Consider the following 17,087-nt stretch of genomic DNA (forward strand, 5'->3'; position numbering starts at 1 on the left):
TTTCTTTTTTTTCCATTTCGTTAAATTGAGCTTGAACTTGATTCCCAAAAATAAGGCTTTAGAATTAGTTTCGCGTTTAGCACGGTTTTAACTTTGCTATGCATGTAATAGATTACTTAGCACACTTGCATAAATCCTAACTATTGTTCCTACCTCTAACCATTTCGGTTCGAATTATAATTCCAATCCAATTATTCGTGTACGTATTTGTGTAATCAACCTAACAATCATATTAACCTTGTCCATCTAATTAAATTACACCCTTTGTTAGTTTTCTAGTGTCCACTATATATGTATGAAGCCATAGATTTAATTATGATAATTACAAAAGGAAACAAAAACCTTTTATGTATTTTCTTCTAAAAAAAACAAATGCAAATAAGTTAAATTTTATATCACTTGCAGATAATACAAAATTTAAACGGAAACCAAAAATAAATATTCATGCTTAATGAATGCTTTACAATTTCATTACGGATTAATAAAAAGGACGTGGTTTTACGGAACACATTATTAAATTAGTAGTATTATCTTTTCAATACGTGCACTGAACAATGATATTTTAAGTCCAGTATAATATTTTCACTCAATTACCTGTGTATATTATACATACTCATGTAAGTATCCGATTTCACGAGAGTAATAATGCTGCGGGGCTTGCGCTGAAGTATTAGGGTGATTAAAGTATCACGTGAATTGTTAGTAGGTACACAGTTGAGATTAACTATAATAGAAGTGCACAGAAACACTCGTATATTTACTTATTTTTATTCAGTGCTAATTCCATCGCAAGCTTCAACCACACCAACGCGTGCTGATCGCCATCGCCGGCGCGATCATAGGCCAATGACAGGTCGCATGGACTGTCATGGGTCGGGCGACCTGTCATTTGTCTATGATCGCGCCGGCGATGGCGATCTGCACGCGTTGGTGTGGTTGAAGCATATCAGTATTGGATCCCTTATTTTGATGATAATTTTTGTCAACTACTTTGCACAGAATATACATAGTTGCATATCAAACTAAATCTCTTTGCACCTTGTGCAGTGGTAATAAGTGCGAGTTTGTGTACAGAACAGTCCGAAGTGTTATAAAATTGCACCTCCATAAAACAAATGAATAAAATAGAACTGCAATTTAAAATATTAAACAAAAGACAACCGCATCAGCAGAATAAGTAATATACTACACAATTTTAGGCCAGTATTAAAACTCAAACCAAGTTTTAGGTCAGGGTTGCAACTGTTGTTGTTGGTTGACAACTGAGTCACATCATCTAACTTTAACCGTAACTATAACGATAACCGGTGTTTTTGTATGGAGTTTGACAGATTTTTTAATTTGTTAAAGTTAAAATAAGATGGTGCAACCCAGCCTAAGCAACCTAGCCTTAGATGACAGAGTTGCATTTATTCTTGAGTAACAGATATTCATCTCACATCAGTTTCAGTTTCGTATCATAATTCTAAACTTACAACTTCATAATCCTAGAGAATTTTAAGTTCAAAATATACATACATGCTTCTTATTCTTGTACGTTTTACGGTTACTTTGAACTAGCTGTGGTTAAATTTATAAATTAAGCTATACCCGCAGATATTAGTACATTGGTGTGACTGAACTCAACGTCTGCACCTAAAGATAGATTCACACCTACGCGCTAGAAAACCACCTTTAAAGTTAAATCGGGTTTAAGGCTGATACTGGCATCTTTGAAGTCAAATGAAATTGGTTTTTATAAGGTTTTAATCGAATGCTATGTTTAAAGTGCAATTTTATCATGGAATGGAAAAATGCTAAGAAGAACCACTTGAATTAAGTTTTGTTAGAGTAGTATACTTTATGAAAAAAAGAAAGTAAGTAATTCATAATTTGCTTATTTTTGAAACTTGAGTATGAAATTATTTTGATAGTGTTTGTAACTATGTACTTAGTTGACATTATTAAATATCTAATTTTACTTTTTGTACTCGAATTGGAAAATTAAGTATTTTTCAATTCAATGATTCATACGAACGCTACATTATTTATTGGCTGCTTCTTCACTTTATTTTTAGAACAAATTATTTTCTTTGTGCTCTTTAAGAAAACTTGAAGGTTTATGTCTTAGCAACTTATTTTCAAGTATGAATAGAACTGCACCTACCTGATTCTGATTTTTCTTTGATCTTTATTTCTGCTCGCCGCTCCCATTGTTCACTTCTTATTTAACGAGTATTGTGGATATTTTTATAGAAAATACATTTTCTATTGAAGTTTATTTTGTGCTTCTCTCTTAGTAATATAAAAGGAACTACCTTTCAACTACATACGAGTCGTTGAATTAGAGGAACTAATAACAATATAAGATTTTTAACAAAAAAAATATTAAGCCGCTGGAGCAGAAAAGTTCTCGAATGGCGGCACAGCTGGAAGACGTAGGGTAGCCAGGCCTCCCACTAGGTGAACCGACGAACTGGTGAAGGTCACGGGATGTACCTGAATCACGTACAGTGCAGTGGAGAGACATTTGACCAGCAGTGGACGTCATTTGGCTGAAATGACGAGGCCTACATTGTAGGCAAATTTAATTCCGTTTCTAAACTCCCACATTACAAAATTTACTTGACAAATACCATCTCATATGATATGAAACAGTGGAATTTAATACATACAATCCTACAGATATTTGTTGTCGTTCACGAGCACGTTTCGTCACTCTATTATTATATTCCCTACATAATTTATGAAGGGGCGGTGAAACAAAGCAGAAAACTCCGATGTTTGATATTCCGTTCGGAGTGCTCCGATTTTTGTATAATATCCTTTTAATTATGCAGGGATCCCTGGAGTCGAATAATTAGCTTACAAGACCATTTTGGCTTTGATTTTAGCTTTTATCATCAGAAAATGTTGGCGTCCGTTGACACTCTCGGAATTCAGGCAAAATTTTTAACAAGCTGGAGTGGCTAGTAGATAGCTGGGAAATACGTCATCGAATAATTTAAAAGTAAAATTAAGTAAATTTGTTTGTAGGCAAAGGTTTTAGAATGCTGTATTCATAGTTGTCATTCAGTTAATCTTAACCCCATCGATAGTCAACGTGAACTTTGCATAGAAAGGTGTATTTTGTATGCATGCGTTTTGCCCTTTATCTTTTGTTCTGTGAATGTCTATTTCTTGCTATTGGTAAGTAAGTCTTTCTGGTTGATTTTAGATACCTTAACTTTAGATACTTTTTACTCGACTGCGCCAGAAGGAGGGTTATTATCTGTATAGATAGTTAAGCAGACTGTCGAATTCAACAAAGGTGAATAAATTTACCTTTTAAAATACATAGTTGTAACAACCCTCTTACGACTTAATGACGATACTTAAACATACTTTAAAACTTGGCAGAATCTTCGTACAATGAATACTCAAGTTGTTTAACTTCAAGCAAAATCTTACAAGGTACTGAGCGAAGGTAGACGTGAAGTTTTTCTTCTCCCAAAGTACCTACAAGCTTTACAAGTTCATACTGGGAAACTTAGAAATCTGTCTGTTAACTTAGAACTTCATACTTAACGTTCAGGGATCATTTTAGCATATAAGTAATTTGCAATTCACACATTCTATTGATAATTTTATGCTTCTTTTATATTTTCTTGTACTTTTTATACCTTGACGATCTTTGTATTTTGAAAATCTAAATATGATGTTGATAAAACTGATAATATTCTCGAGAACTTGTGAAAAAATATTGCCTTGATTATTGTTTTATTTTTATTGCCATATAAATTGCAAACATAAGGCGAAATAAATGCCATAAAGCATTCTCTGCTAGGTGACTTTTGGGACAAATAGAAAATAAAATTACCTCCTTGATATACCACCAAGATAAGACAGAATAAGTTCATTACAAGCATTCATTGTAAGTTCATTACAAGCATAGGTATAAAAGTTTGAAACTCCATAGCAAAATTTAAGCATAAAGTCAGAGCGTTATAACGTTCCAAGAGTTCTTGCCATGTAAAAAGTGTTTAATTAGGCTCTTACCAGCGCACCGCCCTTAATGAGCTTCCGATGTATTGCTATTAGGGGCGATACTAAGCTTAAAGGGTTCGTACCCGAAGCTTGTAGTGAAGACTTGTTATTCGTGTTGCCTAATGTGATATAGTTTCATGCAATTCAAATAAAACACGATAGTGTTTATGCACAAAAACCATCAACCAACTAACTCGTTCCCACCGCTGCAACTCCTGTGAAGCCAGGATCTACAGCTTGACCGCCAATAAAAAACCCAACCAGTGAAGGTGAAGTTTGCTCCGGGGGAAAGTTAAACTGTCATTGGACCCGCAACGAAATTAATCAGAAGACCATACATCTTAGTAATTACACTGTTTATTTTCTGCTACTCGTCCCAAATGGGCCATAAGCTTATAGGATGGGCTAGAAGTACTGCACAGCTGAAAATGTTACTCGTACTTAACTTATTTTGCTTTCTTCAATTTGCGTCATTACCAAATATAAATATGTAAGTACAAAAAAAATATCCGAAACTGTGTCCGGAACCATCACTGACAACCACTCTTTGACGGCTTTTACACGCAACTTAAAATGATCGATGAAAAGCTGTTAAATGGTTAAGTCATAAATATTCCCCGCTAAATGGAATGGAAAATAGCATAGAGTTAATGTTATATATCAGAAACTATTAAAGCATTCAAATGCGAATAAATCACGTATAACTATCTAAATTATGTAACTTTTTTTTAAGAAGAACTTTAAGCCTCAAATACAGTGGTTGTGAACATATCGTATAGTTTCTTTTTATCATCTTTAATTCATCAATACAATTTGAAAAGTTATACTCGTAAGTTGTCCGTCTTAATCATTTTCGTAAAAAAAAGAATATAAAGGAGAAGTTAGATATTATGTAATTTTAAATAAGGTAGGTGTATAATCTTGTAATTCCGCAAAAAAACGTTTCCACATTTTTACGGTTCAAAAACTCTGACATTCCGTTCAATAAACATTAGAGTACCTACGCTTGTTCAGGTTTCTGAATCCTGATGTGTTGATAACTCAATCATCGCGTGGCCGTTAGGATAATTGAATTCGTTATATTTACATATGCAAAGCCCGATTAGGCTTGTTCGTAGATTTAATTTAGGGTTTTTGCTGTGATTTGACGATTTTCTGGTATTAAAAATGGAGAGAATTGTCGCAGTTTGATGTCTAAAGGGGTGATTATATTGGAATAAACTAAGTGCAAATCTAGGCGCAGGAAATATTTAGTAAGGGCAGTAATAGACCTATTTCTAACGCGGTATTTAATTGTTCATGAAGAGAGAGAGAATAGCATACTTACTTACCTACTACGTATAAAATGACGTCTACTTTTATTTGCTTGTATTACACTTATGCGACTACAAAGATCGACTTCGATAAAAAAGAATACCTTAGAATCCCTATCGTACAGTTTATTAGACGTTAAAATAAACTGCGTAAACGCATCAGCAAGTCTGGTACTTAGCTAAAATAGAGAATCTTTCGTGCAGAATACACTGAGCGGGACAACCAGCCAGATGGATGCAGCTGAATTTCAAGTACTATCTGAAATTTGCAATAAACGGAAACTATTTTGACAGTATTCCGACCTAGAGTCCTCCATTATACTTAGGCTGAGTTAAAGTCAAAATAAGATGGTGCAACTCAGCCTTAATTCAATTCAAAATTATTATTTTCTGATACATGCACTTGGGCCATAAATTATCGTTAAATATCCTTGGACATTTTACACTGCGCTTCTAGTCCTAAACTAAACAAAGCTTGTGCTATGGGTACTAGACAACGGACATAAACATACTTGAATACTTTTTTTTTGTAAATACATACATATTATACATAGAAAACACCCAGTCCAATACAAATAAAGCGAGAATCGAACCCGCAACCTCCGGAATAGTAGTCTTTTTCGAACCACTACACCAAACGGCCGACAAAGTTGTAACATAATATCTTAAAATTTTACACACATAAAGAGCACTAATACTATCAATCTTTGCAAAGGATTTCCAATATTTATCGTGGCTAATGGGATGTAAAATTTTATAGTATCGCCAATCTAAGATCGATTAAACAGAGAGTCGACCTTTTAGAGCAAACACCCTCTTTATGGCCGTGCGGTGTGTAAGTACCTTTTAAAAGCTTTTTAATGACTCTTGTTGCTTAAAATATACGCTATAACCAAGGCTTTATATAGGTATTATGTTAAAAGTGCGTTGTTTAGTACACAATAAAAGTTATTCAGCTTTTTGTTTATTATACCTTTACACGTTGGAAATTACATTTCACAATTCTTCCTGTACCCTTTCATCGTTTTTAGATTTATTTTGTAATTGGATTCTCTTGATACGGAGGTCCGGGATTCAATTCTCGGGGGACATAAAAACACTTTGCGTAATATGTTGTTTGGCTATTAGGGCTATATCTCACCGGGACACCATGTCGGCGCAACCAGTCGCCGGCTACCAACAAAATGTATGCAGCTCAGATAGAGATTTACTCACCTGGTGTCCGTTTGGTTGCGCAAAGCTGCATACATTTTGTTGGTAGCCGACGACTGGTTGCGCCGCCATGGTGTCCCGGTGAAATATAGCCCTAAATGACTCACACCTGTATTCACAAACGATTCTCGCTTATTAAGTGAAGCAGCAACGCTATGTGAAGTCAAACTGACAGCGTTAAATAGAGCTCCGTCGCCTGTATTCACAAACGATGCTTGCTTAAGTGAAGCAGCAAATCGAACGCACAGCGTTGGTTCATGTGTCACCCCGTCCACGCGCACTGTGAGACCTCGTAGTAATATTTGGTTTGTGTGTCATTCCGATACTCAAGTATTGTCTATGAATAGGTTTTTGGGACCCTGTGCGTGCGTCCACGCGCACTGTGAGACCTCATAGTAATGTTTGTGAATACGCGTGTCAGTATTTCGATGTCAACACTTTAGACAGTGGCAGATGCTTGGTATATTGACCAGGCTGGAGTTGGCTATAAATAAAAATATTTTTCAAATGTTCCTAAGTCAGTCAATCAAAATCAGTCAACAATAAGCTCAAAACATTGCACTCATGACCTTAGACAGACACTTCTTGGTCGAACAATCTTGGCACAAATAAACAAGCCATTTCAGTGACTCATAATACTATACATCTAATAAACAGACAGACATATCAAAGTATAAGGGTTCCTTGTCATGACTACGGAACCCTAAAAAGGGCTCGGCTTGACTTTCAATTAAGCTTGTACACTACAATAAATAAGTACGGCTACAAAATAAAACTCGCAAATATAAAGTCATCGGTTCACTTAAGCTTCAGTCAACTTTTTTTAAATACTTTAAAAAGTAGCACATAACATCATAATGACAGGACGCGCGACCAATGTTAGGACGTGTCCTGACTTTGCGCATTGATCACCAGCGCAAAGGCGATCTACACGCATTAGTTTGGCTGAAACTTTAAACTTTACAAAGTGACGCAATTTTTTTTACGTTTTCATGGCTGACGCGCACACGAAGTCATTTGTTGAAATTAAAACTAAATTTTTGTTTTTCAATTGTTTCAGTGGCCGATTTCACAACGCAGATGTCACAGCTGTACGAGAGGCACTCGTCAGAGCTTCAAGTCCTCGTAGCCAGCTTTAGGAAACGAAGCGGTGAATTGAGGAAGGAAAGGTAAGTGTTATTTATAAGTACCTGTTATTGTAAGAGTTGTTATGGATTGAACTTTTTGGCCGCGACGATGTTATGATAATGCCAGTTTCGTTCGGACAATCATTACGTCAGTTTTGTATCCTATTCCTTGGATGTTACATAAGATAGATAGTAATAATGACAAAAAAGTACTGTTTGTCAACCAAACAAAAGGAAAACCCACACGTGTAGTGTTTCAAAATCAATCAATTGAAGCAAAAGTCACATTCAATTTTATAGGTAACTGATCCTAGTTAATGAACTAAGTTGTTTTTGTTTCAAACTTTGATTTAGGTAATAAAGTAATAACTAGGATTGATTACCGTTTCCTCGTAAAATTCAAATTAAATTTTCTTTACCGATCGCTCAGAGTAGTATGGCTTCTTGGGATTCTGTACGTGTTACTAAAGGCTTCAAAGGTATAATCGGACCCATTTATGCAAACAAGAACCAACCCACAGCAGGGCCGTATCGAGAAAATGAGACTTTTGTAAAAAGAGTGCGCAAAATGCATACATAATTATATTAATGAATGATTACTTGTTAATCTAATGTGGGATACTGCAGCCTATCTAGGAATATCAGATTTATAAATTTTGTAAAGTTAAAGTTAAAGTTAATCGTTAAAAACCGGTTGGTTCTTTCTTGCAAAAACATATTTTGTTGCTTAGTTCCTTCTTGCAAAATGGATGTAAGATTTCATTGTTGTGATATATCTAAAATTAAAAGTCATTCTATATAAAATATAGAATTTAAAGCCATTTATTAGATAGTGAATTGGAATCACGAACCCTTCAAACTATAACTTAAAAAAAAAAAAAACCGACTTCAAATGCGTGAACACAAATAATACCTATTCAACAAAAAAATAATCGTTCAAATTGGTTCATAATCGGCGGAGATATTGCGTATAAAAAAGTTCATCCCCAATTTTCCACCCTTGGGGGTGAAATATTTTCTTCAAATTCGCATGAAACCACCCTTTTGATAATACCTATTCAACAAAAAAATAATCGTTCAAATTGGTTTATAATCGGCGGAGATATTGCGTATAAAAAAGTTCATCCCCAATTTTCCACCCTTGGGGGTTGTTTTTTTTATTATTAAATTTAAATGGGACCACCCTTGAGGTATTACCTATACGCCGAAAAAAGATTTGTTCAAATCGGTTCATAATTGGCGGAGTTATCGCGTAACAAACATAGAAAAAAAAAACATACGGGTCGAATTGAGAACCTCCTCCTTTTTTTGAAGTCGGTTGAAAATCACTATTATTATCGTCTTCTACCTCAAAATCGATAGGCCCGGTAATACTGTCGATATCGTCTTCTATGTTGCTGCTTTTCAGGGTTTTGTAGAAATTGTGTGTGTCGTTTTGGTATTAGATGCAGAATACTTTTAATATTCTGTTAGTTTAGCCTCAGATATAGCTTTTCCTGTAAGCTAAAGTAAGTCCATGTCATTTTTTGTCATCACGGCCTTGCTTCTGATATTTTTCTGTATATTAACTTCTTTCTGCCGTGTGGGAACGGCCATAAAGAATAAGTACTCTTCCCTACCAGGAACAGCGTGTCATGAATGGCGTGTCGTAAGAGGCGACAAAAACACCTGCAGCACCGGACGGATCTCTAGCCCTGGCAATCTTTAACACTCGCACACTGCGGACTGACATGAGGCTCGCCGAACTCGAGGAAGAACTGAGCAGGTTGCGGTGGGATATCGTAGGATTATATGAAGACCGAAGAGAGTGGGAGGACACCATAATCCTCAAATCCGGAAATCTGCTCTATTTCCGGGAGGGCGACCAGCAGTCCTAGGGTGGTGTCGGGTTTATCGTCCACAAGTCCCTTGTCAACAACGTGGTCCAGATCGAGAGTGTTTCGGCGTAGCGTAACTTATACTCAGAATCACCAAATGGTATTCGCTGGAGGTCATACAGGTATATACGCACCGACCACGGAACACCCCAACGACGAAGTAGATACTATGTATGAGGATATTTTCAGAGCCATACATAGCTCCCGGTCCCATTTTACCGTTATGTTGGGGGACTTCAACGCGAAGCTGGGTAAACGAAGCGATAATGAGCTGAAAGTGGGGCAATTTGGGTACGGCGAGAAGAACGCAGGTGGCTGACTGCTGGCTGGGTTTATGGAGAGGGAGAGCCTCTTTATGATGTACTCCTTCTTCAGGAAGCCAAAGCAGAGAAAGTGGATATGGCTGCATCCCAATGGCGCTATAAAAAATGAGATCAACTTCATCTTGTCGACGAAGAAACATATATTAAATGATGTATCTGTGATCAACTCGGTCAAAACAGGAAGTGATCACCGAATGGTAAGAGGCACATTGAATATCAGACCCAGGCTCGAGAGGTATCGACTGATGAATTTTACGCTCCGCCCAGCGTCTATCCAACTAAAACCCCGAAAGCTTTCAGCTCGAGTTGCAAAATCGTTTCGAATGCCTAGGAGACTGCGAAAATGTGGACGAATACAATGACAGGTTCGTGGAAATTGTTCAAACGACCAGTAGTGTGGACAATTGGGTCTAAGTTCTTTAAAAACCGTCGTTCAAAAGGAACCAAAAAGATCTCTGACTTCACCAATAAACTTATGGAAGAGTGACGAAACTTGGTTCTGGAGTCCTCTAAAGATGCTGCTCAGTATTGGCGTCTTAACAGACAGATTTCCAAGTCTTTGACTCGCGACCTACCCCAATATAATACAGACCGTATAAAAGAGGCGAATGAGCGTAATAAGGGCTCTAACTAAAGTGTTCGAAAGAGATCTGTCTGTTGGCCAAAGCCTACTGACCAAGCTGAAGACCGAGGATGGCAGAGACATCTCGTCGGGGCTTGAGTTATTGAAAGAGGTTGAGAAGTTCTACGGATAATTATACACGAGTGTACATACACCTGTCACAAATCTAGCTGAAAACCCAAGAGCTAGATTGACCCGACACTATACCAAAGATATCCTGGACGTCAGCCTGTACGAGATTAGAATGGCTCTCCAACAGCTGAAAAATAACAAGGCACCGGGTGATGATGGAATCACGGCTGAGCTTCTGAAAGCAGAGGACGCCGGTACTAAAGGTTCTTCAGAAGCTGTTTGATTCCGTCATCCTTGAGCAAAAAAACGCATACGGCAATGGCACAGGAATGTGGTGATACTCTTCTTCAAAAAAGGCGACAAAACCTTGTTGAAGAATTATAGACCCATCTCACTTCTGAGCCATGTCTACAAGCTGTTTTCGAGAGTCATCGAGAATCGTCTCATTCATGAGCTGTCAACGTCGTTATTTCGTTTTGAAGAACAGGCTAAGGTCATAGATCATACTATTCATACTGCTTCGTTTCATCTTTTTCGAGTAGAGTTTTTGAATGCATAAATTTATTCATCAAATTTTGTTATTATTAAGACATTTTTTATGATAAAGGTACAAACGCAACGATAAGAACGGATTTTTTATTTTTAAATAAAGCTTAATTTTAACACTATCAAGAACTATGCTACATGGTTCCTTCAAGACTAACCTGATTTCCACTAAGCAAAAAATCTTTGGTTCTGTTTAGTTATAAAAATTTTGTAACAATTTTTGCTAAATGGAACCAACCAACATTGGTTCTGGTTTGCATAATTAGTTTAAATAAGTACTTAGGGACCATGCTGTATAGTTCTTTATAGTTTTTAAAAGTTGGCCAAAGCGGGTTGGTTCCGCAAGTGACAGTGCTGTATCTCTGTTATGAGTCGTTAAAAATTTACCATAATTTTTTTGAAGATAGAATGCGTTATTTGAGCGCCATCTATGTACTTAACTCAATTTCACTCAAACTGTGGGTTGGTTCCTGTTTGCATAAATAGGTCCAATCGTAATTATCGTTTTGATAGTTATAGTTTACAAGACACAAAGTTATCTGAATATCAGAATTGAATAAAGTTTCAACCACACCAATGCGTGCAGATCGCCATCGCCGGTGCGATCATAGGCCAATGACAGGTCGTGCGACCCATTACAGTATGATCGTGCCTGCGATGGCGATCTGCACGCGTTGGTGTGGTTGAAGCATAAATGTATGACGTAACGTTTTTTATTTGACATTTAAACGTTCCTTAGTACCATTTTGACATTAAATTTTAACTTGTGATGAAATTGAGACTGTTTAAGCATTTATATCGCGAGATACAAAATATTTTCTTTAAGCTGTCCATTACAATAAAAAAAAGGAAATACTACAATACAAAAACATACGGAGCAGGCGCTAAAAATTACGTAGTTGTCTACGGAGCTAATGTTTTGCGTAAATCTCTTTCTAATTCTGTGGTGCAAAGTGTATCTCGTAGCTCGTAGCTGCTACGGAAACTTTTTCCTAAGAAGGAAAGAACGAATTAATTAACCTTTTAAGTCCAATGACCTCGTATTAAATCTCGTTCCGGATAAGATTTCTGCATACGGTGGGATTATTTAAAGGTGAATCTATGAAAGTAACGTTCAAGAATCAAAAATCAAAGTTTAATTTTATGAAACCGTAGCAAGAGTCGAATCGGTGCTAACTACTTGCGAGATGCTAGGTAGGTACTTAACTTTAACTTATTTTAAAACTATAAGCAACGATTTTGTTCAAACAAAATAATTAATGCAATACTTCTGCGGTGGTAAATACCTACTATCTGTGATACCAGCGCACAAACCTAAGTCTACCATACAACATTATTTTTTCTTACTTTGGAGAATAATGCTCCAATCACACCAACGCGTGCAGATTGCCATCGCCGGCGCGATGACAGCGCGATCATAGGCCAATGACAGGTCGCGCGGACTGTCATAGGTCGCATGACCTGTCATTGTCGATGGTGATCTGCATGCGTTACTGTGGTTGAAGCTTTAGGCTGCACCATCTTACTTTAACTTTGAAAACGTCAAAAATCTATCAAACTCCATTTAAAAAGCACCGGTTATCGTTATAGTTAGGGTCAAAGTTAGGTGGTGCAACTCAGCCTTAATGAATATTCATCATAACAATTAGGTACATTCACAGATTAGTACAGTGATTATACTATTATACACAGTACTGATAATTCTATTCGCATTAATAGTTCAATTAACGAGTTCATAACTAAGTGTCTATTAGTTATATCGACAGCCGCTGGAGGCTTAATTAAACAGTTATTACGGTAACCACGTTGAGGAGATTCACTCGTCATGTCTGTGAACAGGCGCTGCTTTCGGGGACTGGTCAATCCAAGTTATTCAAATTTATGTATGCGAGTCATTTCTACTAGTATCTTAATATGTAAGTCTAGATATTAGCACGTCACTACCTTGTTTAATATACCACGCAATCTTGTATACCCATTCTTATAAGATACACCATACAAGAATGCATGGTAAATTCAGTGAACTGCTCCTGAATCGAATGTACCTACTACCTACTACTATTTATATTTATTTATATTAACCGGCAGACAGTGGTGACTGAGTTTGTTGCGGCGCTTCTTCTCAGCACTTGCCAAATGTTGGTCTCGAAGCGCTGGTAGGGTAAAAAGATTATGAGACATGTAGAGGCTCCTTAAGAGCAAAATGACGATTTGTAAGAACTATTTATTAGTCTAAACAAATAAAGAAATTTTGACTTTGACTTTGACTTTGATAACGGTATTAGTAACGACCTGGCAAACGTACCTAATGTACAGGCTTGTCAAGATAAACATCGTGGCAACTTATGTCCTTGTAATAGATGCTATTTTTCAGCAAAATTATATACCTAGTCCAATGCTGTCGTATAGGTACCCACATGCTAAGTTCCTGGTAGATTTTACTATGATATAGTGCCCTACTCACTAGTTATTTCAAGTCCCTTTCCTTTAAGTATTTTTTTTACTTTATATTTCCACTAGCTGTGCCCGTGATGCGAAACGAAACGCGTGAAAATTGTTTGAATATATCCTATTTTGCAACATTTTTATTTACTGCTCTAATCCTAATGGCTGTAGGATGATGTTATACAGCCTAAAGCCTTCCTCGATAAATGGGCTATCCAACACAAAAATATTTTTTCAAATCTGACCAGTTAGTTCCTAAGATTAGCGCGTTCAAACAAACAAACTCTTCAGCTTTATAATATTATGTATTGTGTATGTACGAGTATGTGTATCAACTAAAGAAAATTAGTTTATCGAATACGTCAAAGCCTCCAACTAAGTTTCTTATGAAAAAATCTTCTGTGCTTACTTACCTACTTTAATGTACTAGTTTTTCCTTTATCCGTGGAGTTATTTATCTTCTCCGAGCAAAGTTCCTATCCCCTGGGGCCCTTTAGACTATTTACCGAGTCCCGTCCACCTTGAACACCTACTAGGTCACTAGAACGCCTAGGTTACGCTTACTTAACATACAGGTACAGTTGGTTAATTCAAGTTAGAAAATTAAATATAGATGACGGTTGTTAAACCTATATCTATAAAAGCGAAAGGTCACTGACTGACTGACTCATCACGAAATCTCAGAAAATACAAGTGCTAGGAGTCTAAAATTTCGCCTTTTAGACGGGATTTTGCAAAATTCAACCACTAAGGAGGTAAAACGGGATCTAAGCGGACAAAGTCACGTAATTTTCTCTATTTAGATTTCTAATAATGGCTTTTTTAAGCTCCGCGAACCAATTCCCTGATGGATTTGTAGGGACTTATTTGTCAGATAAAACTTCCTTTACAAGTTTCACATAGAAAAACTATCTAAGGCCCGGTTTCCACTAAGCCTAGGCGCAGACCATCGATTTTTAATCGGCCGATAGTTGGACCCTATTTTAATTTGGATGAAAATCAAATCGGTGTAATGTGTAACCTTCCATACACGCCCATACTGATTAACTGCCCGACTAAACTATCGGCTGACAAAAAAATTGTGGTCTGCGCTTTGACTAAGGCGGAGCAGAGCGGAGAAGTGTATTGAATAACCAATCAGATCCCATTATTTCCACTTCTCTCCGCTCCGCACAGCTCCGCTTCGAATCGCGCAACCGCCGCACTGTGAAATTCTATAGAAAAAATTGATGCACCTTCGCTCTGCTCCGCTTTGGTGGAAACGGGGCCTTATAATAAGCGCTGAAAGTTACGTTAGAAATGTAATAATGTAAATGTAATGTCTCCTTTTTTTTATTAAATTATATTGTTAAAGTAAGAGCTACGGGTAAAATACGATAAATAAGAATGATGATGAGCGATGATATCGGCAAATTGCAATGATAACTCTATATTCAATGCCCTTAATGACTGTTAGGGGCTTTTTGATGGATTACTTTTCCTGCCAAACTCGGATGATATTTCAAACAAACAACACCACAGAAAATCAATAAGCATTATGATAACAAATGCACATACCATTTAATTTAAAGGTACAGTTACACATGCTCATAAAATATCAAGCTTATTAGCATGCAAGCGTGGTCTAATAACTCCAAATGAGCATGCTTATTATTTGCAATGTTTCGGCACACATGCTGATAAGTAGCAATTGCTCAATAGTGGCATGATTTCGTGCTAGTAATGAGCATGTGTAACTGTACTGTTCGATTTGGTTGGTTAGTTGTAGGGCTTGTTCTAAGCCCGTCTGGCTAGCTACCACCATCTTACCTAAGTCTGCCGCCATAACAACAATGTTAACAGCATTGTTGTGTTCCGGCAGTTAGAGGTAAGATAGCCAGTTCCTCTGTGGTTGAGTATTTCGGGTGAAGCTCGCTTCCACCTTCGGCCTGATCATCACTAACCATCAGATGAGATACAAGCCAACAGCTTCCTCGTTGTAAAAAAAGCATGTGTTGTGTAACTTTACCTTAACGCAAACCTCGTGCTTTATAACTCAAAATGAATATTGAACATGCTTATTATTAGCAATGTTTCGGCACACATGACAGATATTTAATAGTGGCATGCTTTCGTACGACGAGCATGGTGCATCTGTACTTTAACGCGTATCTCGTGCCTTTGAGCTACTCGAATGTTCGTTTCGCTCCAATAAGTTGAAGTAATAAGCTTATCCGTCATCCGTGTCAACGCGCTTCGATCCGGTTCCGTACATCGATTTGCCGTTCACTATAAGTTTTATTGTTACGTTGGTTATTTTAGTTATATCCTTGTTTATGTAGTTTACCAACTTCTCCTATTTGGGACGCGTTTCAGAAAATAGAAATAAATTCTTTTTTCATTCTGTTATTTGTAACATGCCTAAAGTTATTAAGTTGGTCAATTTAATATGTTAGTCATTATTTTACTAAGAGAGCAAACTAACCGTGTAAAAAATAAAATCAAATAGTGTGTTTCAACATACGTAATCGTAGTTGCCGAGATTCATTGTTCCTCATTCAAGAACTTACTAAACTATCTCAAGAATACCGACAAACCTAAGCTGACTATCGAGATAACATTTTCACAGACAATTCAGAAATCGAGAATGATATTTTCACTAAAATCGTGGAACACGTAGCATTGAGAACGATACTTTTAAATGATACTTAGAACACGCTTAGCTTCCAGATTCACGACTTATAAAAATACTAGCTTTTCGCCCGCGGCTTCGCCCGCGTGGTATTTTTCGGTTTTTTATATAACCTATGACACTCAGCAATAATGTGGCTTTCTATTGGTGAAAAAATTTTTAAAATCGGTTCAGTAGATCTGGAGATTACCCCTTACAATTTAACAAATATACAAACACACAAACTTTACCTCTTTATAATATTAGTATTAATAACAAAATAATATCAGTTACATTTATCAGAATATCAGTTACATTCATCAGAATATCAGTTACATTTATCAGCAAATCGAAACAGATATCTGCCGCTCTTCAGCCCATATAACATTCGCATCTCGATTCTATCCTACGCAGGTTTATATCTGATTTCAGATGTCTGCTATTTCCAGCTTTCAGGCTTGAATTAACAATCTTTTAATGAACTTAGCTTGTATATAAACATTTTTAAAAAATAACAGAGATTTTATTTCAACAGGCAAGTTTATAAACAGAAATGAGAAATACAAATAAAGGTAGGTACCTATTCTACTTACAATTTACTAATTGCAATAAAACTGGTTGGATTTTTAATGACGCCTCTAAGCCTCCCTAAGTAGCCTCGAATACAATATAATATCAAGTGTGCTATCAATTCATTCGTCAATTCTTTGATTCATAAAGTTATCAAGTCTACTCCAAAGCTCTATGTAACAAATTGGCTCAAAATATATCTCAACAAACTTGAGACTAGACTAGATGACTACACGACATAAATCACAAATAACATATTTTCACACTCGGAAAATGTATTTTCTCAACTTTCAACATGATAATGAAGATTGGTCGGAACACGAGC

General features: G+C 36.6%; 1 protein-coding gene across 1 annotated transcript in view; it reads left to right on the forward strand.

The window, feature by feature from the left end:
• LOC135071096 (uncharacterized) overlaps window positions 1-17,087 on the forward strand; it is a 177,857-nt gene that overhangs the window by 14,452 nt on the left and 146,318 nt on the right. The window contains exon 3 of the mRNA XM_063964856.1: window positions 7,591-7,699. Within this exon, the coding sequence (XP_063820926.1) occupies window positions 7,591-7,699 (109 nt within the window). The remainder of the gene's footprint in view (window positions 1-7,590; window positions 7,700-17,087) is intronic.

Source organism: Ostrinia nubilalis, chromosome 4, assembly GCF_963855985.1.
Source record: "Ostrinia nubilalis chromosome 4, ilOstNubi1.1, whole genome shotgun sequence".
Lineage (NCBI taxonomy): Eukaryota > Metazoa > Arthropoda > Insecta > Lepidoptera > Crambidae > Ostrinia > Ostrinia nubilalis.